Genomic DNA, 26937 nt, shown 5'->3' with positions numbered 1-26937 from the left:
CACAGAACCTTAGGACTACAAGTCCCGAGCGCTGTCCACTCAACCGTCAGGCCCCAAACACCTCCCTGTCAGGCAAGAGAGAGCAGCCTTGGAACATATGCAATCTTGAGAGAGGAACGTCAAAACATATACACGCCTTAGAAAGCAACCTTGGAATGTGTACAAGCTTGTGAAAACAACCTTGGAATGTATACAAGCTTGTGAGAACAACCTTGGAATGTGTACAAGCTTGTGAAAACAACCTTGGAATGTATACAAGCTTGTGAGAACAACCTTGGAATGTGTACAAGCTTGTGAAAACAACCTTGGAATGTATACAAGCTTGTGAAAACAACCTTGGAATGTGTACAAGCTTGTGAAAACAACCTTGGAATGTATACAAGCTTGTGAAAACAACCTTGGAATGTATACAAGCTTGTGAGAACAACCTTGGAATGTATACAAGCTTGAAAAAGCAACCTTGGAATGTATACAAGCTTGTGAAAACAACCTTGGAATGTATACAAGCTTGTGAAAGCAACCTTAGAATATATACCAGCTTGTGAAAACAACCTTGGAATGTATACAAGCTTGAGAAAACAACCTTGGAATGTATACCAGCTTGTGAAAACAACCTTGGAATGTATACAAGCTAGAGAAAACAACCTTGGAATGTATACAAGCTTGTGAGAACAACCTTGGAATGTATACAAGCTTGAAAAAGCAACCTTGGAATGTATACAAGCTTGTGAAACCGACCTTAGAATGTATACAAGCTTGAGAAAGCAACCTTGGAATGTATACAAGCTTGTGAAAACAACCTTGGAATGTATACAAGCTAGTGAGAGGATCGAAGGTCCTATGGCCCACGTGAACAACTGTTCTAAATCGATATAACCGGATATTCTGAGGTGCCGGACAGCCGGCTGTTGCTGGCTTCACCACACCTGCTGAAGTGGATGCATCCGGATCACTCGCTCTAGTGCCTCGACTCGTGATTATAAGCGGCCGTCTGTTTCTAGTGAGTTGTCGATGGTAATGTTCTTGTAATCTTCAGCTGGAAGTTGACGGATGAGATGTTGTCACGCTGGTTGATGGATGAGTTCATCAACTCATCCCTGACTAGCGACACTAATCTGTGAAGGTTGAACAAATCTATTTGTCCAGATTTGTTCATGTGATGCATCACGTTAGTGTGATCTGTGTGTACTGTGAAGAATGTGTTTTTAGCAGATGCTCTTGGAGAGTGATCTTGAGGTTATCATGAGATGATTTCGGGGCTTTTAGTGTCCCCGCGGCCCGGTCCTCGAGCAGGCCTCCACCCCCAGGAAGCAGCCCGTGACAGCTGACTAACACCCAGGTACCTATTTTACTGCTAGGTAACAGGGGCATAGGGTGAAAGAAACTCTGCCCATTGTTTCTCGCCGGCGCCTGGGATCGAACCCGGGACCACAGGATCACAAGTCCAGAGTGCTGTCCGCTCGGCCGACCGGCTTCCTCAATGGTGACCAAACCGTCCACCAGAAGATGACCAAACATCGACGACGTTTCGGTCCGTCCTGGACCATAATCAAGTCGATTGTCTAGGACGGATCGAAACGTCGTCGTCTATTCATCTCCCGGTGTAGAGTTTTGATCATCTTCAGCCACGTTATTGTGACTCATCATCTGTTCTGGAGAGTCATTAAGGCATTAACACCTTATTGAGCAACCAGCAAGTATACTTTCGTCCTATATATAATTAAGGACCAGAGTAAGCTATGAGTGTATGTACACAGCGCGGTATACTACTCGGTGTAAATTATCTTTTCTAAGATGTTTGTTACACAGCGATAAGTTAATTGTGGGTTTCGTCAATTACGCTTCTCGTATGTGTCTTGTTACTGTGTTTGTAGCTCCTGGTTCCCCAACTATTAGTTGTAGATTTTCTACTACTAGTGATGTCTTTCCTTCCCTCCTCTCCCCTCCCTACATCCTCTAGTTTCTCCATCACCTTCGCTATCTCTCTCTCTCTCTCTCTCTCTCTCTCTCCTCTCATGTCTACATATCGCGATCCCCAAACAGTGAAAGATGATCGACAAGGATTACTCCAGTTGGAAGTTAGTTATATTTAAGCGTACGTTTTTTGCGTGTGTGTGTGTGTGTGTGTGTGTGTGTGTGTGTGTGTGTGTGTGTGTGTGTGTGTGTGTGTGTGTGTGTGTGCGCGTGTGTGTGTGCGTGCGTGTGTGTAGGGGGGGAGAGGTGTTTTTATGGTCACTGTGGGTCAATACATCACGCGGGATCACTCCCACCTCCACCATCAGATTACATTCTGCTACATTCCTCTTCGTTACTTTCCCGTCAAGTTTCGTACTCTTGCGGACCAGTTCGTTCTTCTCTACCAATCTCGTTCTTCTTTATTCCGGCCACATCTTACTGTACCCTTCTTACTCCACCCTACTCCTACCCTACTCCAGTCATCTCTATTACCCTTCCGTTATTGCAGTTTTCATCTTTCTGCTTTCCACTTATTCCCTTCCCTTATAATCCCCAATCTCTGGATATTCTATTCCACCCAATATTAATCCTTAGTAATCCACTAGCTCCATCTCCCTCCACTATCTCCACCCCATCCACCCTCAACCCTGTTCGCTCCTTTATATTAGCATTGGCTAATTTCTCACCCTAAAACTTGCATATCCAGTGGAAAGATCTGAGTTAATTCGCTTCCTGCTCTCGTCTCACCCTTAAGCTTCCATCCTCTCTACCACTCTCTCAGCCTCTCCCACACTCTCCCCCAGTACCCTCCCACACACCCAACACTCTCCCACACCCTGACTCTCTCCCACAGTCCCATACACTCTACCCCACCTACTCCCTCCTACACTTTCACACACACTTCCCCACATACCTATCCTCCCACGCTTGCCCACAGTCCAATACTTTCCAATTCTCCTGTTCTCTTCCACACTTTCCCCATTTTCTCTTCTCCTATTCTCCTTTACGCTGCCCAATTCTCCCTCCGGCGACCTTTCTCCTCTCTCCTCTCTGGGTTCTTCTGAATTAAGAATAATGTTTCAAACATGTAACTTGCAAACTAAACGCTGTTTCTTTAGCCCGGCATATTTTTATATCTTCTTGAGAGGTTCTTGGTTATCTTGAGATGATTTCGGGGCTTTAGTGTCCCCGCGGCCCGGTCCTCGACCAGGCCTCCACCCCCAGGAAGCAGCCCGTGACAGCTGACTAACTCCCAGGTACCTATTTACTGCTAGGTAACAGGGGCATTCAGGGTGAAAGAAACTTTGCCCATTTGTTTCTACCTCGTGCGGGAATCGAACCCGCGCCACAGAATCACGAGTCCTGCGCGCTATCCACCAGGCTACGAGGCCATCTTAGTAGTTGCTTCACCAGGAAATTGTTCTAATTTATTTTTCAAGTTAAACTGTTTTTATTTTGTGTTTAAATTGAATCTGTAACTCTCAATGGACCAGAACTCTCTTGTTATCATTTCAGTCGAGATCTTTAATAGCTAATTGGCATAACTATGTAACTATGTTACAAACGTAAGTCAGGTGAGGTACAAGTAATCGCTCGCCATTATTACTTCATCTATTTTAATCTTTATTTGTATATATATATATATATATATATATATATATATATATATATATATATATATATATATATATATATATATATATATATATATATATATATATATATATATTTATCCTGTTTATATATATATATATATATTAGATCCTGTTTAAATATATATATATATATATATATATATATATATATATATATATATATATATATATATATATATATATATATATAAACAGGATCTGCCTCGTATGGGCCACTAGGCCTTCTGCAGTTGCCTTTGTTCTTATTTGTCTCTCTTCTGTTTATTATTGCCTAAGTGGTTCAGCTGCTAGGTTACGTAGACTTAATGGAAACTATTCAGCTAATCTCTTGATCTCTTGTCTTTTGTAACCTTTGTAATTTTTCAAAGCGAAGCCTTAACGAGGCGTGAGCGAGCAGCTTCACATCCAGGTTAGATAATTAGAGCCATGGGAGCTTTTTAATGAAGCTCATTTACAACTCTGTTTACAACTCTGTTTACAACTGTGTTGTGGCCACGCATGTTACATCAAGCTTAGTAATAACTAATAGTTATTAAATAAATTATGATAGTTTTAATAATTATTATAATTGCAATTATAATTACAATAGAAGGAATAGTTTTAATAGTAAACAATTGATAATTTAAAAAAATACCCAAACACAAAATATAATTAAGGCAAGAATAATAATACAGAACAGTAACATTAATAACACAAGAAATACTAAAAATAAATACAGCAATAACAATAATTATAGAAATAACTTAAAATAATAAAAAAAATAATTACAGTAATAACAGAAAAAATATTACAATGATAATTAAAGCAATAACCCTCCATAATAACCACAGTAATAACATTATAATAACACTCCATAATAACACTCTCCAAGAGCAAGCAAGGCTACAGCTGAACAAGTGGTGGTAAGAACACTTAATAACAGCGACAGTACCCCGCGACCCCTCATATAAGGTGTTGCCTGGCCAGTTACCCAAGCAAGATAACCAACTCTCACCAGCCAATATGAGAACACATAAACACCCTCCAGGTGATCATTTACCGCAACCAGTCGACGATCGAGGCGTGAGCCCCTCACATACACCCTCGGGAACTGTGCATCAACTACACCACCTTCAAAACATCATGTACACACACATACACACGGAGCAAACTGCCTCTGCTATTTCCTGTTCCAGTGGAGGCAGCAAATAGCCAGCCATCTTCCCCACCTCCAATATCTGTGCTTTGTCTTAGAGTTATCGTCAGGCCATTGGGAATGTCAGCCTGCTTCCCTCTGGCCATTGGGAACGCCAGCTTGGATCTCCTCCCCCAGGCCATAGAGGACGCTAGTTCTGATCCCCCTTCCCGACACTGGTTGAGTGGATACAGAGGACTGGGGGAGACTGAAGTGACTTGGTGTGGTTCACGGGGGTACTGTGCTCGCTGGACTACAAGAGGCAAGTGCTGAGAGGAATAAACAACTCAGGACCCCGTGTTTAACCATGTATAACTGGAAGTTGTGGCTTTGGCTTGCTGGTGACTGGCTGGTTGGCTGGCTTTACTGGCGGGTGGTAGTGAAGCTGGTTGGTCGGGGGGTGAGTGGGAGGACGAACCGATGGTACGCTCGTGGCTGTTGATGTTTGGTAATGAGGGTTGGTAGATGGGTAGGTGCTTGGTAGATGGGTAGGTGCTTGGTGAGATAGGCTAGTGTCTGGGTAGGTACTTGGTAAGATAGGCTAGTGTCTGTGTAGAAGCGTGGGAGTGTGGGTACGTGTTGAAGAAATTGTCGATTAATTGGCAACTAAATAGATTAAAGGATAGAATACAGGGTAAGGGCTTGGATAACTGCTTGCCAAGCTGTTTATTTCGAAACACCTCTCTGACTAGGGTAACAGTGAGCAATTCAACTTTGACCTATTGTTTTTTTTCACTTTGTCAGATTTCATGATTGGGAACAATCTTTCTTTATAAGAAATAGAGTATTTTGTATTTAATTTAATGCGTTAACTGCTCAGTGGAATAATTTGCTTTCAGTCTGCCTGGGTGGTTGATTTATTATTAATATGGTCATGAATGGCTGCCTGGCCGAAGGTCCACTTGCTTACCTAGCTGGCTGGGCTGAACCCTGCTTAAAGTTGGGTAGTGTGTGGCAGTGCTGGCAGACACCATAACCATATATATTGCGTTACTGAACCGGCCAGTATTACTCCAACACTGGGAATCCACCGGCTCTAAAGGACTCCAATGGGACTTAACATTCGCCGGGCAGTTTTTTTTTTTTCCTAAGCTCCTTCTGTTCACGAATATTAGCAATGGAAGGTGGAATTTTTAGCGTTGTTTTTGATAATTAAGTTAACGAATAATATATCCACCACCTTCAGGAGCGATAAAAGTACTCTCCCACTGTACCACTGCGCCCATTAAATATAGGAGGACGGCGACTATATGTTACCTATCTATTCAGACTTCTCCGGACCCATTTAATAGAAGTAATGCACGAGGATAAGAATGCCAGTAATGCCTTGTATGTATCATCTCATAGTCTGATTGAGAGCGTTTCCTGGTCTCATTGAACGTTCTGAGGTATGCAGACGATGAGTCACAATAACGTGGCTGAAGTATGTTGACCAGACCACACACTAGAAAATGAAGAGACGACGACGTTTCGGTCCGTCCTGGACCATTCTCAAGTCGATTGTGACTTGAGAATGTCTCATACCTCATACCTCAAGTTCTGATGTATGATTGTGTGCCTTCATGACAAATTATTAACTTCAGGAGCTTGTCATATTCACACAGTACAGGGAGGTCAAATATGGGTGCTACTTTAGAAAGTAGGATAGCCTGGGTACAGTCATAACCGCTATATAATTACATCGACTTAGTGCTATCGTCTGATAATTACCTTACCTTGGGAACAGTCAGGCAGCTTGTGAGAGGGTACAGAGCGCCGTGAACGTCCAAATCAAAGTATTATCTCTTTCATTCTCTTCCGGTAATTAATTTTCCTGGAAGATTGAAACATTGCCTCAAGGGACCTAACAACTCTACTATCAACGTGCTACCAATGAGCACAACGGTTAATACTTGTGATACAAGAGATATGAATGAATATATATATATATATATATATATATATATATATATATATATATATATATATATATATATATATATATATATTACTTGTTCGTTGTATAAAATGATTTTACACTTGATAATTACGAGGTTCTGATTCTATCCGTGGGATTTCGCCTGCTAGAGAACTGCTAGCGTAAATTGTGTACCTGTCAGGCTGCTGTCGTCAGGGTGCAGGTATATATCTCACTGGTCGAACTGCATGGGATCTCTCTAACAACTATGCAGAAGAGGGGCAAAGAGTCGGGTCTTCCTGGTGGACGCTCTCTGCAGAATTGACATTGTGTTCCCCCCCAAACAAAAGTGGTGAGTCTTTGCTGAATCCGACTGAAACAGAGAGTAGATGACTTGGAAAACCCTTTGCATGACTTCGGAAACCCTTTTATTTTTTGCTGCACCTATAACTTGGTTAATCATATCTCTGAGGTCTCATAAACGTGAAACCTACTTTATACCCCTAGATGGAATGACAAAATGGCTTTGTAAACCTTCGACTCTTGAAAAAAATAGTTGTTTCAATTTGGGGACGCTTATGGCTTGGGAAAAGGGATTTTCCTGTAGCTCTGAGAGGACTGTCAAAGCCTCAGGTGATTGGCATCGAGTGATTCTAACTTCACTGGTGATTATCTCCAAGACTCCCCCCACGCTGCCATTTAAAACAAAATTCTTCACATGGGATCTTATTCCCAGTCAGTCACTGGAGGTCTAATCAGATCTGCCTCGACGGTTTTTGCATTTATGAGAGACGATTTAGGGTGTCTACTCTCGGGAAATCACTTAACGGTTCGGGAACCGATTAGCTCACTAATCTTCTTAACTCAGAGGTTAGATGTAGCTGATTGAGAACCCAATCACTTCCGCCCCCGTGGAGAGTCGTGTCACACGACACCACTTATCGCCTTCCCACACAACCAATTGTGGGAATATATCGATATTTGCATATAATTTTTGTTTTGTTAATAACGGTATGTTAATAACATATCGATATTAGCATTTAAGTGAAGTTTAGCTTAAAATATAAGTTTTACTTACACTATTCAGTATTGAGAAATAAGATTTGGGTGCATTAATAGTGTTTTTAAAACATATAAAACACAGATGCAATGAATCTAATGTGAATTTAAATCATAGTTAAACTTACAAACTGTCTTTGACACAAGCAAAAATATATGTAAAGAATCTTTACATATATTTAATGAGTGTAACGAATATATCTAGAGAACGTTAAAATATATATATATAAATATTTTAAGAGTGTAATAATCTAGCCAGAGGAAACACTCAGGTAAAATATGCATATATGTAGATTTAGGAATTAAAAAAAATATTGAAATGCATATATTTTACAACACAAACGCTCGCTTCCTGTGTAATAGTGAGAATAACGGCTCAAAATTCTTTTACACCAACAGTGTGTAAAAGGTTATAAAAAAAGACTTGAAATATGTCAAAATACAGTAGTCACAGCTGCTGCTGCTGCTGCTGCTGCTGCTGCTGTTGCTGCTGCTGTTGCTGCTGCTGCTGTTGCTGCTGCTGCTGCTGTTGCTGCTGTTGCTGCTGTTGCTGTTGCTACTGCAGCTGCTGTTGGTCCTGCTGTTGCTCCTGCTGCTACTGTTGCTGCTGCTGCTGCTGTTGCTGCTGTTGCTGCTGCTGTTGCTGTTGCTACTGCTGCTGCTCCTGCTGCTACTGTTGCTGCTGCTGCTCCTGCTGTTGCTCCTGCTGCTACTGTTGCTGCTGCTGCTGGTCCTCCTGCTGTTGCTCCTGCTGCTACTGTTGCTGCTGCTGCTGTTGCTGCTTCTGCTTCTGCTGCTGCTGCAGCTGCTGTTGTTGTTGCTGTTACTGCTGCTGCTGCTCCTGTTGCTGCTACTGCTGCAGCTGCTGTTGCTGTTGCTGCTTCTATTTCTGCTTCTCCTGCTACTGCTGCTGCTGTGAGTGGAGTTACTGCTGCGGCTGCTGCGGGCTGCCTTGTCACATTGAGTCTTGTCTGCTGAGATATGTGTAACAAAGGAAATATTGAAAACCAGCGATGCTTCTGAGAGTCCAATTTACATCAGAATATTTGCTCCTTAATGAGAATGACAGAAATATATATTTGAATCATATATTTTCTGTAATGCCAGAACTATGTATACCTCAAGGAAATAGGATGCATTCAGAGCTCAAGATTACAACAAACTCAAGGTATACAGAAACTTTAAGAAATACATGCACTGTGTATTTTGATACAAAATTTGTCTGTTTATGTATTGAAGCACTTAGAGAAGAGGAGGAGGAAGAGGAACGAACTACATCGGAATGACCGGACGCTATCTTGAGGTTATCTTGAGATGATTTCGGGGCTTTAGCGTCCCCGCGGCCCGGTCCTCGACCAGGCCTCCACCCCCAGGAAGCAGCTCGTGACAGCTGACTAACACCCAGGTACCTATTTTACTGCTAGGTAACAGGGGCATAGGATGAAAGAAACTCTGCCCATTGTTTCTCCCCGGCGCCTGGGATCGAACCCAGGACCACAGGATCACAAGTCCAGCGTGCTGTCCGCTCGGCTGACCGGCTCCCCTACGCCCCGAAGGGTCCAATTACAGCAAAATAGGGATCGGGGAGCTGAGGGCCCCTTTACGACTCAACTACAGCTGTCACCAATGGCTGGGTCCAAATTGATGCCTTTTCTCAGTTCCATCCAACTCCGTTTCAACTACAAATTATTATCGGATAAGAAAGTTCAACTTTGAGCTCAAAACCAAACTACTACTGAGTGCAAATATCACATAGATGGAAAGATAGACACAAAGATATACACAAAAGTGAGCAAAATAGACAATTCTTGTCTGTAATTTAAATGGTATTATTTACAGATATTTGTATGCATAATTTTTTTGCAAGCAATATTATTTATGTTTAGGCTGATGCGAGACTTATGAAAGAGACAAACACAGGCAGGTGTTGGGAAAAGTAATCCTATGGCCCCGGGGATCGATCCCCGGCGATGTCGGAAACAAATGGGCAGAGTTTCTTTCACGCGGATGCCCCTGTTACCTAGCAGTAAATAGGCACCTGGGACTTAGATAGCTGTTACGGGTTACTTCCCGTGTGTGTGTGTGTGTGTGTGAGTGGGTGGGTGTGTGTGTGTGTGTATGTGTGCAGGGGGGTCAAAAAAAGTAGTTGATTGACAGTTGAGAGGCGGGTGAAAGAGCCAAAGCTCAACCTCCGCAAACACAACTAGGTGAATTCAACTAGGTGAATACACACATACACACCTCACGCACAGTATAATCATAAGCAAGAAAATACAGAAAGAAAATTATCAGAAATATTAAAAGAAAAAGAGTAGAGAGAGAGTGAGACAGACCAATAAACGGTACAATATATAGATTGTCAGAGATAACAAACATAACAGAGAACAAAATACAGAGAGGGAGAGAGAGAGGGAGAGAGGGAGGGAGAGAGAGAGAGAGAGAGAGAGAGAGAGAGAGAGAGAGAGGGGGAGAGAGAGGGAGAGAGAGAGCTCTCAACCTCAACTCTCTGGGTTGAGAGCGGTAATGGAATTGTTTGAACAAAGTTTTGTTTCACTTCCTGGTTAATTGTTTCTGTATTCTCAAGCTTTGCCCGTCTCATTTCCTGGTCGAAGTCTCTCATTCCTCTTCATACATACATACATACATACATACATACATACATACATACATACATACATACATACATACATACTCCCCCCTTTATCCACGTCGAATATATATTGCAAATATTTTCCAAGATATTGTAGATAATGCAACTTACATGGTATGGATGAAAGGTGGATTACTACCTTTGTACAGCTCATCTGATGGATGAGCTGTTTTCATCCACCTGTCCGGAGCTATTAACTTAGGAAGGATAAATGACGCTTAGCTTCTGGAGTTTTTTCTGTTTTTATATATCATTGAATATGTAGGAGATGGAACGGAAAGAAACAAGGGGGGACAAGAAAGCATAAATGAGAGAAAAGAGAGAGAGAATTGACACGGATCAGGAGATGGGAAGGAATTGAGAGTAAATGGACTTTGCAGAGGAGAGGGAAGGGAAAGCAGGGACAGAATGGCTTCGACAAGGAGCAAGAGAGATAAAGATGATAATATGCTGCAAAAGAGATTGGAAGAGGGAAGAAAGAGGGATTAAATGGGATGGGAAGAGAGGCTAGAAGGTAGACTGAGATGTGTAGGAAAGGAAATTGATGACTTAGTACAGAAGACTGAAGAAATAGTACAGGAAGCTAATATCACACCTCTCTATAACTTCCTATCACCTTACTGATGTTAAATCAACACTCGCACCCAAGCATTAGTTACTTGACCATTACCCACCATCAATAATGTTGTTCTATACTGTCTCACTAAACTGTTATTGTTCTCCGCCCCCCTACAGAGAGATCGAGTGTTTTCACGGTATCTGTGACGAGGAGGGCAACTGTGAATGCCTTCCCTGCTACTCCGGGGCAAGCTGCTCCACCTATGGTGAGTGTTTGACGTGGGTTGTTGTGTAGGTGATGGATAGGTGTCTTCTGCACTTCAGGGTGTGACGGTACCTTCCATATTCCAGGCGCCAGATTCACGAAAGCACTTACGCAAGCACTTACGAACCTGTACATCTTTTCTCAATCTTTGGCGGCTTTGTTTCCAATTATTAAACAGTTAATGAGCTCCGAAGCATCAGAAGGCTGTTTATAACAATAACAACAGTTGAATGGGAAGTTTTCATGCTTGTAAACTATTTAATAAATGTAACCAAAGCCATTAAAGATTGAGGAAAGATGTACACGTTCGTAAATGCTTGCGTAAGTGCTTTCGTGAATCTGGCCCCAGGATGTATTGATCCCTTCCACATTCTAGGATGTGCTGGTGCTTCCAACACACTCTAGGGTGTACTGGTGCTTCCAACACACTCTAGGGTGTACTGGTGCTTCCAACACACTCTAGGGTGTACTGGTGCTTCCAACACACTCTAGGGTGTACTGGTGCTTCCAACACACTCTAGGGTGTACTGGTGCTTCCAACACACTCTAGGTTGCACAATATATCTACCAAATCTGAAGCCTATAATGTCAAATGGCATAGTGTGTCTGAGAGAATGGGTTAGATACTACCAAATCAATTCTTAATGTTTTAATATTATTTCTTAGGACATTTTGATTTGTGTATAATTTTCTTAACAGAAACATGTTCACTTGTGTATATATGATGACGAGATGTTTGTATTTATTCACATTGTGTATATTCAAAGTATGGAGTGAAGATCAAACATTCAGTCTTCAAGACGTAAGTGGCAATTCATTAATACGAACGACGCTTCTGAGTCAGTATTATCTGGCGTTCGAATACGTTGTTTGCGCCAGTCTAACATTTATTCTTTTGATCTTATAATTGGCCGATTCTCCGTAGGTAATGGTGTTGGGTCAAGTTAATTTGTTTTAAACCTGGCTACGTTAAGGTAAACTCGACTAGATCAGTGATGTGTTAGTACTATACATTATGGTGAGCTGCAGGCTTGACACATGCCAGGAGGGAAAGATGTATGTGTGTGTGTGATGTGTAATGAATGTAGAAACGTGAATAGTTAGAGATATGTATTTTATCAGCCAAGGAACATAAACGTGAGAAATCTACACGTTTTAATCACACCAATTCTACAATATGCGATGCTAATGTAGATTCCTCATATCATCACATAAAAAAGGAAATCGGAGAAAATCCATTAATATGTACCATATATGTAACACCTGTCTGGTGCATATCAATAGAACGAATGAGTGCATAGCAATGAAAGACTTCAGGAATGCAGCATCAAGAAACTGGAAGAGAGAAGATACATGTGAATTCCTCAACGAAATATAAAGATACAAGAACCGGGTATTTGAAAATGGATGATTCTTGAAATTGAATTTAGATAAAGAAAAGTTATGTTCGAGAGAGATAGAATTTCTGTATAAGAAATGTGTGAATGCTGAAGAGTTTCTAGTTGTAAGTAGTATATTAGTGGAGGAAAGTGTCAGGTGGGAAAGTTGCCGAGGTAAGTGACATGTGGTTATCTTGTGGTTATCTTGAGATGATTTCGGGACATAGCGTCCCCGCGGCCCGGTCCTACACCAGGCCACCAGGCCACAGTTTCAAATGTAGATATGATAGAGCCCAGTAGGCTCAGAAATCTGTATACCAGTTGATTCACAGTGGAGAGGCGGGACCAAACCCCCTGCAAGCACAACTAGGTGAATTCACACACACACACACACACACACACACACACACACACACACACACACACACACACACACACACACACTCACACACACACTCTCACACACACTCACACACACACACACACACACACACACACACACACACACACACACACACACACACTCACACACACACACACACACACACACACACACACACACACACACACACACACACACACACTCACACTCTCTCTCACACACACACACACACACATACAGCAGAACAAACATTTACATCACTATCCGCTGGGGGGGTGAAGGGCGCAGGGTAACCAATCAGAAGCCTTGTTCGACCTGGAGATTACCTAGTTCTGTCCTCACGACCTGGGACAAAACACTTATTTATTTTTCTTGAAGCAGAAATTGACACAAGGGATTTTTTCCCAGCCAGGTTTTGTACTTTTTCCTCCTCTGGAAAGAATAAATTTAGCATACGTATTGAGGGAAGAGAGGAAGGGAGAGAGAGAGAGAGAGAGAGCAGAAACGAAAAGGGAAAAGGGAATATTGAAAGAGGGAAGCGGAGAGGAGAGAAAAAAAGAGAGAGAGAATAAAAAATTTACTTCAGTATTTTTCTTTCTAACGACATTGGACCATTTCCCATTTTTTTTACTCTAATCCCTTCCTCTCCTCCCTCCCATACCAGCAACTCTAGAGAATTAAACTATTTAGTATCTTTTAAATTGGCATCAAGAAGATTTGTTTCATGTTGAGGAGAAAATTGGCGTTACATAAGTAGACCTATAACAGCGGCTCTTGTGAAGGGCTGAGTAGTTAATAATACCCTTGCACCCCTGATGGTTTGAGAGAGAGAGAGAGAGAGAGAGAAGACAGTGATGCGGAGAGTGTAAATGAGGAAAACAAGAGATAAATGATGAGAGGAGAGAAATAGTGGAAAGAGAATTGGGGTAGAGGGAGAAATGCAATTAGCAAGAGAGGAGGAAAGAGGTAAAAAAGCGGAAAATGGGGGATTGAAGCAGAGAGGAATAAAGCTATTGGAATTAGGGCAAGCGCAAGAGAAAGCATAGAAGATGAGAAATAAAGACACGAGAGTGATATAGACGAAATATAGAGATTTAAGAGACAGAAATACGAAAGAGAGTGAGAGGCACGAAAGAGATGTAGAGACAAAAGTGAGAGAGAGAGAGGGGGGGGCCACGAAAGCGAGGGATAGACGAAATACAGAAGAACAATATAATAAGACGCAAAAAGAAAAAGAGATGAGAGAGAGAGAGAGAGAGAGAGACTGAGCAGAAAATTATTTCTCACTTAGTAATAAAAATTGAAGTAATACTCCAAGGAATTCAGAAACTTTATTCGTGGACTGGAAACACAAAAATAAAGGGAACTCAACTCATTGTCTTAGAAACAACCGTCAAATTGTAATGACTCAACTGCGTTAATTCGTCAATAAAAAAATACTCCAATATCCTTTCAGTTGCAATGGCTTTTATATTCTGCAGAAGAGGAGGAGGCGGCTTTGTGCAACACTCAGAAAGTGGATACATTTGTGAATGTGTTTCAATAAGCACATTTTGGCTGTGCAATACAATGTTTTTAAATTCATAAATTGTGTTTAAATGTGTTGCACATAACTGCTTTTAACAAGAGATAGTTTGTTCTAAATCATGTAAATGCTATGTACCTAAGGATGAAATGTTGGTAAGACTAATTCATTCTCTCTCTCTCTCTCTCTCTCTCTCTCTCTCTCTCTCTCTCTCTCTCTCTCTCTCTCTCTCTCTCTCTCTCTCTCTCTCTCTCTCTCTTTTCTTTTTTGAAACTAAGTCTGTAGTTCGATCAAAAGTAACAGCATTAAAATCTGTAACTTCTAAACTGAAGTGATGATATTCTAAATGATATCATTTTAAACCCTGACCTTCGAAGCCTGGTTCTTTATGAAATAGCATACATTAGGCAATATATACTGAATGTAGGTTTGCTTTCATATTAAACGCAAAGTAAGAGTCATCTCTAGGCGAGTGAGTTCTCATATCTGTGTGTGTATATATATAAATATAATATATATATATATATATATATATATATATATATATATATATATATATATATATATATATATATATATACATATATATATATATATATATATATATATATATATATATATATATATATATATATATATATATATATATATATATACATATATTCAGTTATTTATGACAAGACCAATAAATAAACTCATTTTTCCTTCCCTTTTCCTTACTTTATTTGGCTTTCTTGTGGCCACTTCTATATATACTTCTTTTTTGTACATGTTCCTTTCATTTTCACCCTTCCTTTTTACATTTATTTATCTCCTCTCCGTTTTTCCTTGTCTCTTGCCTCTCTTCTTCTCTCTCCTTCCTCGTACGTCACATAGAGCGGTGTGAGGTGTCCACTGACTCGGTCCTCAAACTCAGTTATCCTAAAGTTAGAATTAGTTTAACTCGCTGTTACTTATGCGTCATTTCCTGCTGTCAAGAGTCATTACGTCGCCATCATTAAATTCTCGTATATGGGCAAAGGGTTAAAAATTGATGGAATTTGGTTAAACGGAGGAGAATTATTGGTAAATGGAACCAGTTCAATGGTTAACGAAGAGGATAATGTTTTTTATATTGTTTAAATGGAGGAATATAAAGTTGATAAAGGAATTTATCATAGATAAGTTCTTAAACTCTGTGGTATTTATCTCTGCCTAGATTGTTTGACTTCTCTCTTGTTTCTGTTTGTTTCTGTTACCTTTTTATTGTTTATTCGTTTCCTATTTCTAATGTCCTTAGTTCTATATTTCGACGTTTCACCTTCGCCTTTTCTGTTCATCTAACTATATACCTTGATGCCTGTGTATCTGTCTGTCTATAGCGCTTTCTACATAGCTGTCTTTTTTCTATCTTTCTATCATGGATCCTGCCTATGAGGCGGGACCCATGAGCTAGGTTACAACTGTCGCGTAAGCTCTCGTTATGTGAGGTGAACTGTACCACGTGTCACCCATAACGGACCTTAATTGACCATAATCCTCACACCAACTTTTCTGGCCCGCCTGTTATAACCTGCCACCCATGGTCTTTTTCCAGTATACTGCCTACCATGTGTTCTACATGGTGTATACAGTCTCCCTTGTGTTCTACATGGTGTATACTGCCTCCCATGTGTTCTACATGGTGTATACAGTCTCCCTTGTGTTCTACATGGTGTATACTGCCTCCCATGTGTTCTACATGGTGTGTACAGCTTCCCTTGTGTTCTACATGGTGTATACTGCCTCTCATGTGTTCTACATGGTGTATACTCCCTCCCATGTATTCTACATGGTGTATACAGCCTCCTCTGTGTTCTAGATGGTGTATACTGCCTCCCATGTGTTCTACGTGGTGTATACAGCCTCCCTTGTGTTCTACATGGTGTATACTGCCTCCCTTGTGTTCTACATGGTGTATACTGCCGCTCATGTGTTCTACATGGTGTATACTGCCTCTCATGTGTTCTACATGGTGTATACTGCCGCCCATGTGTTCTACATGGTGTGTACTGCCTGCTATGTGTTCTACATGGTGTATACTGCCTCCCATGTGTTCTACATGGTATATACTGCCTCCCATGTGCTCTCCCACAGTGTATACTGCCTCCCATGTATTCTCCCTATTTGTCCCTCCCCATGTACTCCTCCCAAGCACTCCCCCCAACAGCATACTCGCCCCTGGGTTGCCTCATATAAACTTCATTCTGTGACAGCCTTCACCAAGGAGTTATTGCACACTTTTCTCATCTCGTGAAGTTCCCCGTCTGCTCTAGTGCCTCACACTCCTTCTTCCTCGCCTTGCAAGGTGGACAGGGGGGGCTTCAAGGCGTTCTGGCCAGGTTTAGGTACCTTGGAGCCACTCAGCCTTGTTAGCATGGTTATAGACGGGTAGTTTTTGTTATATATGCCTTGATTAAGGTTGCTGGGTGTAGTGTTATATATTTTGTTAAAGGTTGTGAATAATTTTCTAGGTTTGGTTCTAGGCATTTTGAAGGAAATTGATTACTAGACTTGTTTCCATGTATCTTGGTCAATGTTGCAGATTTCTAGATGTAGTTTTAGTTGTTGTGAAGGTTAAAGACTTATACATGTGTTCCAAGGTATCTGATGCAATCATGGATGGCACAGTTAGAGATACTATGCAGATTGTGTCACAGAGATACTGTGACTTACGTGTCATAGAGATACTGTGACTTACGTGTCACAGAGATACTGTGACATTACGTGTCACAGAGATACTGTGACATTACGTGTCACAGAGATACTAAATGTATTCAAGGTGACTTGAAGCACCTCTGATCTTTTTTTAAATCTAGAACTAATGTTTGGAGCGTTGATTAATATAACTTAGAGATATGTTTCAAATCATATATTCGGGTTCCCAGGCACCAGTTCATGATTACAAAATCCTCTGTGAATAAGGGAGTAATCGTGATAAGGTTCACATTAAATTTGTAGACACCGTGGTGGTGTTTTTAGGATATGACCAGTTTAAAATGTAAATACAAGGGTCTATATACAAAATAAATAAAAGTCTTTGTGTTCCAAGTTCGAGGACAAAATTGAAGCCATTAATGTATGTAATAGAAGCTAATATTTTTGCCTTGTGAGGCCGGAAACAGTTTAATGGTTTTATGTCGAGCAATTAGGGTTCGACTCCCACATTCGGGTTCCAGGTGCCAGGGGTAAGTTTTCTTGGCTAAGGTAAACTCTTGTGGTGGTGCGTCAGGGTAAACTTCTTGACTCTGACTCTCGCAACTGTCCAAAAAGTTTGCTATATTCTCTTTACATTTTATGCGGCGAAGAAAAACTTTAGTTCATTGAGGAGTAATTCCATTTTGTGACCTGAATCGTGGCTATCTTGTATTGTCTAGCTAAAATAGCAGTAAAATAGGTACCTGGTATCTAGGTAGGTAAAAATAGGTAAAAAGCAGTAAAATAGGTACCTGGGTGTTAGCCAGCTGTCACGGGTTGCTTCCTGGGGGTGAAGGCCTGGTCGAGGACTGGGCCGCGAGGACACTAAAAGCCCCGAAATCAATTCAAGATAACCTCAAGATAGCTTGTTACAGCTGATGTTTGTGTGTGTGTACTCACCCAGTTGTATTCACCTAGTTGTGCTTGCGGGGGTTGAGCTCTGCTCCTTCGGCCCGCCTCTCAACTGTCAATCAACTGTTACTATCTAATTATTATTCTTTTTTCACACACGCACCAGGTAGCAGTCCGTAACAGCTGTCTAACTCTCAGGTACCTATTTACTGCTAGGTGACAGGCGCATCAGGGTGAAGGAAACTCTGCCCATTTGTTTTCCACCGGCTGCCGGGATCGAACCCCGGTCCCTAGGTCGACGAATCTAGAGCGCTCTCCACTCAGCCAGCCAGCCTCCCCCCCCTAAGCCCCCTCCCCACCTGTGTGTGTGTGTGTGTGTGTGTGTGTGTGTGTGTGTGTGTGTGTGTATGTGTGTGTGTGTATGTGTGTGTGTGTGTGTGTGTGTGTACAGGAACAAAACCACAGCAACGCTAAACTCACTTTACCAAATCAATTACTGAACACCGCAAATAACAGACGAGGAAGCAACAGGAATGACCCCCACTCAAAAACCCAATCCGACATACCCACTCATCACCACACTAAAAATATACTCAACAATAATGTAGTATACTTTCCGCATCCACACAGAGAATACAGGCTATACAAGCAACTCTTGCATGATCATACAATACCAAGTAATTTCTAAGATATAGCGTCTTGGGTAGCGAGGTATTCCCCAACGCCTTGAGAATATCATAATATTAATTCACAAGAGGCAATCACAGCGAAAACTTCCTCGCCTCATTTGCAATTACACTTTCACTGGGTATATTGTTGAGTCCTTTGTTGCCCCACACTATTGGTTTGTTGGAGAGGCATTGGTGGTGTTGGAGAGGCAGGGGTGGTGTTGGAGAGGCAGGGGTGGTGTTGGAGAGGCAGGGGTGGTGTTGAAGAGACGTTGGTGGTGTTGGAGAGGCATTAGTGGTGTTGGAGAGGCAGGAGGGGGAGGAGGTGTTGAAGAAGTGTTGGAGGATGTTGTTTATTACGGTATATGCTGTTGGAGAGGCGAACACGGTATCGGAAGAATACTGGCAAAGTAGATATTATTATTGGCAGGTGATCCACCAGACAATTGTTGTCTCAGGAAGTCCTTGGACACACTTGCTCTTAACGTACAACCTGCCAGGGGTGAGGGGGGGGGGGACATAGCTCACTTCCCAGTCGATGAATGGCCACTTATCAGGAGCCCTTTGTTACACTTACCACATCCTGTTTTTGGACTAGACATAGAGAAACAAATCCACAAGGGCCGTGACGAAGATTCGAACCTACGTCCAAGAGGATCTTAGACGCTGCCTTAATTTGTTCATTTGATGCATCACGCTATTGTGATTTCTGTGTGTAGACATAGAGGCTCTTTTATCGATGAGTGTATGGATAGAACGAAAATTTAACGAAATTTTCTACCACGTCTGTGAATACAGGGCGAGGTGATGATCCAAGCTGATGGGAAGCAAAATTTTAAGATTTCTCTGATCGAATGTGTATAAGAATTCCTGAAATCCTTGCACTTCCTGGTTTATGTGTCCCACAAGATGAAATTATTTTATATAACTGTTCATCTTCATGCTCATTCAGATATATTTATGGATCACTGGCTTGATACTGAGGGTGATATCATACGTTTTATGGAATTTGTTCAGAGACCTTCAGCTATAGCCAAAAGATGGTCAATTCTAGGTGTATTGCTTGTGATATTTCGAAAGATTGATGCTTAAGAGTGTTATGAATGTAGCGTAACTCCCTCTATCTATGTCAAGTGCTCTTTTCTGAACAGTTTAAGTCTCGGGTGATCAAAGTTACCTTGAACTGAATCTTTAATGATGGTCTGAACAGCTACAGCAACTGAACTTTATGTTCCCATTTAATCAATACTGTGCGATTAAAATTTCTATAAATGTTTTAATAATTATCTCGTATTATTATTTATATTAATGGTAATGATAATATATTTTTGTATTGATAGTGTTATCACTAAGATTATCATTACTACCCTGATAACAATTCTTGTCATATATTTCAGACGACAAATATGGGCCGCGCTTTGCTATCCGTGAAGACATAGTCATCATAATGGCCCACCACAGTGGTAAGTACCAGCTTAAGTACCATCTAAGAATGATCCCTGAATCCCATTACTTTCATGAGTTAGTGTGAACTATACAAACATATATTTAATACTACTTCAAGGGGCGTTCAATCTGTTTTTAATATGGCTGATTCCTTTAAACGTGTGTTTATAGGGTTGAATAATGAACCACTTGGCACTTTTAACAAGTTCTCTTTATTATGTGAGATTTGCTTCTTGAGTGTAAATGATCGGCAAATTGAATAACAAACGATCAACTTCTTGACAAGAGTCTCAGGATGAGACACACTTTGATAATCCACTCATCAGTTGAATGCATCAGCTCATTGAATATGAAATAACAGTCCGCCTAGCACAAAGGAAAAGTCTCTTGACCTGAACAAAAATCAGCCCTTTAAGTTTGAAATATCAGCCCCAAGTGTAAATATCAGCCCCAAGTGTAAATATCAGCCCCTAGTGTAAATATCAGCCCCCAAGTGTAAATATCAGCCCCCAAGTGCAAATATCAGCCCCCAAGTGCAAATATCATCCCCCAAGTGTAAATATCAGCCCCCCAAGTGTAAATATCAGCCCCCAAGTGTAAATATCAGCTCCCAAGTGTAAATATCAGCCCCCAAGTGTAAATATCAGCCCCCAAGTGTAAATATCAGCCCCCCAAGTGTAAATGTCAGCCCCCAAGTGTAAATATCAGCCCCCAAGTGTAAATATCATCCCCCAAGTGTAAATATCAGCCCCAAGTGTAAATATCAACCCCCAAGTGTAAATATCAGCCCCAAGTGTAAATATCAACCCCAAGTGTAAAATGAAAATAGTCATTTGTTATGAATAAACAACACCTTGAGCGGTCACCACACTAACTAGGAATAGTCAGCTCCTTGTGTAGGAATAACCAGCTCCTTTAGTTATAAGCTGTTTAAATACTGTAGATGTGATTGGGGCCTTTTTGCTAAAGTGGTCATAAGTCTAAGTAGAATTATTAGGTCTTTGATGTCAAATTACGAAACCTTTAACTGAAGCTGATTATCCATTTCAAAGGGAACAATGAACCCATTTCGTTCACCTTTGGCCGCCCTGAACCAAGTCAATGAAACAGAAATCAATTTCTCTAATGAGCTTAATAGGTTAAGAATACAGGAGACGTAGCCTGTTAGCCCATATGAAAGAGGTCCAATTTATAATCAAACTCATTCATATATATGGCAGTCTACATGTGAAACAATCCAACGCTCCCACGTCAACTGTGTTACCCGGTAACTTGTTCCATAAGTCAACACTCCACTTTCCAGACTAGTATTTACCCAGGTCTTTTCTAAATCTAAACTTCTCTCATTCATATCTATTGTTCCGTGCTCCGTTAAGCGTTGAAATATGTAACCAGTTTCTTATATAACTTGAGGATCTTGATATAGCATTAATTAAATATCCAAACTTTCCATCCATTTGAACCATTTGAACAGCGATAGTCTTGTATCTCAGTCCGAGTTCGATCCCCGAAGGCCCAAGTGGTAGGGCACCGCTCGTCACTCCGTCCTCATACTTAATCTATGAGATTTAGAGGCAGACACAGACCGGCAGCCTCAAACCTTTGACTCAGAATTTTCATTTTTGTTCAGTCAGATCTCGCTTTGAAAGGGCAGCAGGTTAATTACTTTCGCTTGCCAGCAGCATGACTCAAGGTAAAAGTGGTTGAGTCACCAGCTGCCGTCAAGACCACAGGTGGTGCAGGTCTAAGGGGCAGGCAACGGGCCTTACTCCTAGAGTAATTACACCGAGCCATCTGCTCTTATGAACGACTCATTGGAATTAAATCTTATTTTTATTTACCCGGAGCTGCGCCCCAGCGGTCGGACCGGGCGAGGAAAACATGATTGTTCGCTCTTTGGAGCTCCCGAGGGAGGGGGAGACAGGTGTGGCAGGTGTGTGGAGCACCCGAGGGAGGGGGAGACAGGTGTGGCAGGTGTGTGGAGCACCCGAGGGAGACGAGACAGATGTGTGGAGCACCCGAGGGAGCAGAGATGTGTTGGTGTTTACCAGATTGGGAAGTCTTCACATCCCAATATAGTCTGTCCCATATCTCAGTTGTTAGTCTGTCTTATATCCCTTCAAAGTGCCATATAATAATGCTGCCTTAGTGTTCCCGTCTCATAATTACCTTACCACCTTATAGTAACACACTCACCAGTGTGTTAACTGGTGAGTTAATATCAACCAAGCCATTTCAACTGTTCGAGCATCCTAAAACTCTCCCAATTCAACCCAGCCAGTTATTAAACCTGTGATTCTCCTCTATGATGGCGGCTTTGAATGCATTTATAAAACAGTTTGAGCTCTGAAACTCCTCTGAATGTTTATAACGATAATATTCCTGGATTGTGAAGTTTGTCAAAGCTCGTAGACTGTTTAATAAATGTAAACAAAGCCATTATATTAAGAAAATGTTTCGTATAAGGGATTATTTAAATGTTTGATTAATCCTGCCCCCTGGATATGAATGCACCCTCTTCCTCAGAGATTTTACAATGAAAAGGGATGGTATTAATTATCCCCCTACCTTCGTGTCATCAATTTACGCCTGTCTTATGGTAACAATGGCATGAGTCAATTATCCCGGGGGCAAGTTCTTAGTCTATTTAACGAGTCTGCAATGAGAAGATTGGAGAGGGGGGGCGGAGGGGATTGTAATGGTCCTCCAGGATTGTGGGTTTTGATCATTTACTCCTTTTAGGCCGTCTCTCTTATCTCTGTCTTTCGCTTTCTGTCTCTTTCTCTATATTTCTCTATATTTCTCTCCCTTTCTCACTCTCACTCTCCCTCTCTCTGCGACGCATCGTGTACCTAATATTCGAACCATTGAAACCTGCACGTACATGCAAAAAGAATAATAAATAAGAAAATTCTGAAGAACTGCAGAAACAATGGGGTTCAGAAAAAAATCTTTGCATTCAAATGTGCATGAAAACTAGTGAATACAGACAAGTTCACCAGTCACTTGTGGGTTAGTAACGACAGAGCGCTCGCAAGTTCAGTAGTAAGCTGTGCTACAAAATACTCAAAATGCACTAACTTTACACTTAAAATATACTCAAGTGGACGACGCAAATTAAACAAACCTCTGTGTAAAGGAATGTTTATGTAAAAAATTTAATAGAATGTTTAGTTTAGAATGTTTAATAGAAAAAATAGAATGTTTATGTAAAAATGTAAAGGAAACTAATATTTCCCATTTGAAATATTGGGAAAGTTTGAAAATAATGTGAACAAATTTCACATTATTGAAATATTGGAAAAATAGTGAGAAATTGGGAAAAAACACGTTGATTGTAACAGAGGAGAAACTTTAAAGCTCAACAGAAGGCCTTACTAATAGACGAAATAAAGACCTAAAGCCGACTTTAGGTAAATAATGATTTATTTAGCCGGTCTGACTTACCACCTTTAGGTAAATAATCCCTGGGCTAAAGAGAGCCCAAGAGAGCTCAAAATACATCACGAAAAACCTATATAATTCGTTCTTGGGGTAAACAGCTCTGAAGATCCCAAGCAGGATGTTAAATAACTTAAATTAGGACGTGGTTAAGCAGGATCACATCCAGGACATTAACCAGGACCTGGTTAACTTTAACGTTAATATTTAACAAAAATATAACATTTAATCCTTCAAGCGCGCAGATACAATGGAATCATTTCCAGCAAGCAATAATCTCGAGCGTAAATAACTTGTACAACTTTACCTGCCGGTAATTGGGACATTCTCCCTACTAGTAAGACTTCAGCGCTGTCAGAGTCCGGATAGTGGAGGCATTCGACCTGAAGTTGGGAATTGAATGTCCATTACATTTGTGTGGAGGGCGGAGAAGATTTAGTGTTCACGTGTATTTTTAGTGGAGAGAGAGAGAGAGAGAGAGAGAGAGAGAGAGAGAGAGAGAGAGAGAGAGAGAGAGAGAGAGAGAGAGAGAGCATGTTTGTTTATAGCTGTGTTTGTGCGTTTATTGGGGAAGAGAGGTAGGTTTTTAATGTGTGTATGTATGTCTGAATCTGTGTGTGTATGTTTTTATATCACTGTGTGTGTGTGTGTGTGTGTGTGTGTGTGTGTGTGTGTGTGTGTGTGTGTGTGTGTGTGTGTGTGTGTGTGTGTGTGTGCGTGTGTGTTTTACGTTTTGTGTCTGTTATCTGTGTCCTGCTCTGGTCTATATCAACATGTATATCTTCTGCTACCATCGAGGTGTTCTGTCCTATACTGATCACTGTTTTGCTCTGCTTGGCTCTGCTTGGTTCTGCTTGTCTCTGCTTGGCTCAGATCTCTGCTGCTTTGCGCCTGCGTTAGTCTGTTCTAGTCTGCTGCGCTTTGTGCGCATTCATTGCTCTCTTCGGCATATCCCCTCTGAGAGCTGTACTCTACAACACCCGCAGCGCCCTGGTTAACTAAACAAATTCGAGAACACATACAGAGATTCACTTATGCCCACTACTACCAATTTCATGTTAACTTACACTCAATTTGTACTAAACAATATACCATATTTAACTCGTTTATGCATTTTACTCCTTGATTTAGTTAATACTGCGCTCCTTTTTTAACATTACTGGTTTATGTGATTTGACCAGACCACACACTAGAAGGTGAAGGGACGACGACGTTTCGGTCCGTCCTGGACCATTCTCAGTCGACTTGAGAATGGTCCAGGATGGACCGAAACGTCGTCGTCCCTTCACCTTCTAGTGTGTGGTCTGGTCAAATTACTTTAGCCACGTTATTGTGACTCATCGCTTGCGTTACTGGTTTATTTCCTGAATTTTATTTTCATATAAATTTTATATGAATTTTATATTTATCTAATATATAATTGAATATTATGTATTTGTTGTAGAGAGTACAGTAGTCAGAGCCTCACTGTTATCGTTATCTTTGTTGATGTTGCTAAAATTATTTATTGTATTTGAAAAATAATTAAAATATAATTATTATTATGAGGTGAGGATACAATATTTGAATGTTGGTATTTCAGAAGTAGTTCCATAATGATTTTAAAGCCACATCCTTGGTGTAGCCACATCCCTGGTGTAGCCACATCCTTGGTGTAGCCACATCCTTGGTGTAGCCACATCCCTGGTGTAGCCACATCCTTGGTGTAGCCACATCCCTGGTGTAGCCACATCCCTGGTGTAGCCACATCCCTGGTGTAGCCACATCCTTGGTGTAGCCACATCCCTGGTGTAGCCACATCCCTGGTGTAGCCACATCCCTGGTGTAGCCACATCCCTGATGTAGCCACATCCCTGGTGTAGCCACATCCCTGGTGTAGCCACATCCTTGGTGTAGCCCCATCCCTGGTGTAGCCACATCCCTGGTGTAGCCACATCCCTGGTGTAGCCACATCCCTGGTGTAGCCACATCTCTGGTGTAGCCACATCCTTGGTGTAGCCACAGCCTTGGTGTAGCCACAGCCTTGGTGTAGCCACAGCCTTGGTGTAGCCACATCCTTGGTGTAGCCACATCCTTGATGTAGCCACAGCCTTGGTGTAGCCACAGCCTTGGTGTAGCCACAGCCTTGGTGTAGCCACATCCTTGGTGTAGCCACATCCTTGGTGTAGCCACACCCTTGGTGTAGCCACATCCTTGGTGTAGCCACATCCCTGGTGTAGCCACATCCTTGGTGTAGCCACATCTCTGGTGTAGCCACATCCTTGGTGTAGCCACATCCCTGGTGTAGCCACATCCTTGGTGTAGCCACATCCTTGGTGTAGCCACATCCTTGGTGTAGCCACATCCTTGGTCTAGCCACATCCTTGGTGTAGCCACATCCCTGGTGTAGCCACATCCCTGGTGTAGCCACATCCCTGGTGTAGCCACATCCCTGGTGTAGCCACATCCCTGGTGTAGCCACATCCCTAGTGTAGCCACACCCTTGGTGTAGCCACATCCCTGATGTAGCCACATCCCTGGTGTAGCCACATCCCTGGTGTAGCCACATCCTTGGTCCAGGTGGACCACTGGTCCAACCTCGTCTCTAAGGAAGCTTTGAACCTAAACCCTAGAAAGTTTATCAAGAGTCCCACATGAAGAAAAATATCTCAAATAGCGACTGGAAGACAAAAGAGAAAATGATGATGACAAAGAGAGAGTTTTTGACCACCTTAAACTCTGGAGACTTGTGCTTGGCTAAGATAAATAGCCGACCCCAATTGGACTAGCCTGGATCTTTATAGGTGTGTTCGGGGGGGTTTCTTAGTGTCAGGTGTGTGTGTGTGTGTGTGTGTGTGTGTGTGTGTGTGTGTTTGTGTGTGTGCGTTTGTGTGTGTGCGTGTGGTCACCTATTTGTACTCACCTATTTGTGCTTGCGGGGGTTGAGCTTTGGCTTTTTGGTCCCGCCTCTTAACTGTCAATCAACTGGTGTACAGATTCCTGAGCCTTCTGGGCTCTATCATATCTACATTTGTGTGTGTGTGTGTCTACTATCATATCTACATTTGTGTGTGTGTGTGTGTGTGTGTGTGTGTGTGTGTGTGTGTGTGTGTGTGTGTGTGTGTGTACTCATCTAGTTTTGCATTATGGAGTTGAGCTTCAGCTCTTTGGTCTTGTCTCTCTTCCTTAATTCGATTGGTGTACAATCCACTAAGCCTGTTGGACTCGGCTATATCTTCATACGAAGATAATGGAGTGTGCATTCGCTACCACCTTTCCCACCCCACCTTTCCCACCCCACCTTTCCCACCCCACCTTTCTAACCGTCGGTTAGAA

At 41.7% G+C, this 26937-nt stretch overlaps 1 protein-coding gene across 1 annotated transcript in view; it reads left to right on the top strand.

Moving 5' to 3' along the window:
- LOC123767314 (mucin-3A) overlaps positions 1 to 26937 on the top strand; it is a 168641-nt gene that overhangs the window by 89605 nt on the left and 52099 nt on the right. The window contains exons 3-4 of the mRNA XM_045756887.2: positions 11127 to 11215; positions 20133 to 20198. Of these exons, the coding sequence (XP_045612843.2) occupies positions 11127 to 11215; positions 20133 to 20198 (155 nt within the window). The remainder of the gene's footprint in view (positions 1 to 11126; positions 11216 to 20132; positions 20199 to 26937) is intronic.

This window comes from Procambarus clarkii, chromosome 74 (assembly GCF_040958095.1).
Source record: "Procambarus clarkii isolate CNS0578487 chromosome 74, FALCON_Pclarkii_2.0, whole genome shotgun sequence".
Lineage (NCBI taxonomy): Eukaryota > Metazoa > Arthropoda > Malacostraca > Decapoda > Cambaridae > Procambarus > Procambarus clarkii.
This window is presented reverse-complemented; position numbering and strand designations above follow the sequence as displayed.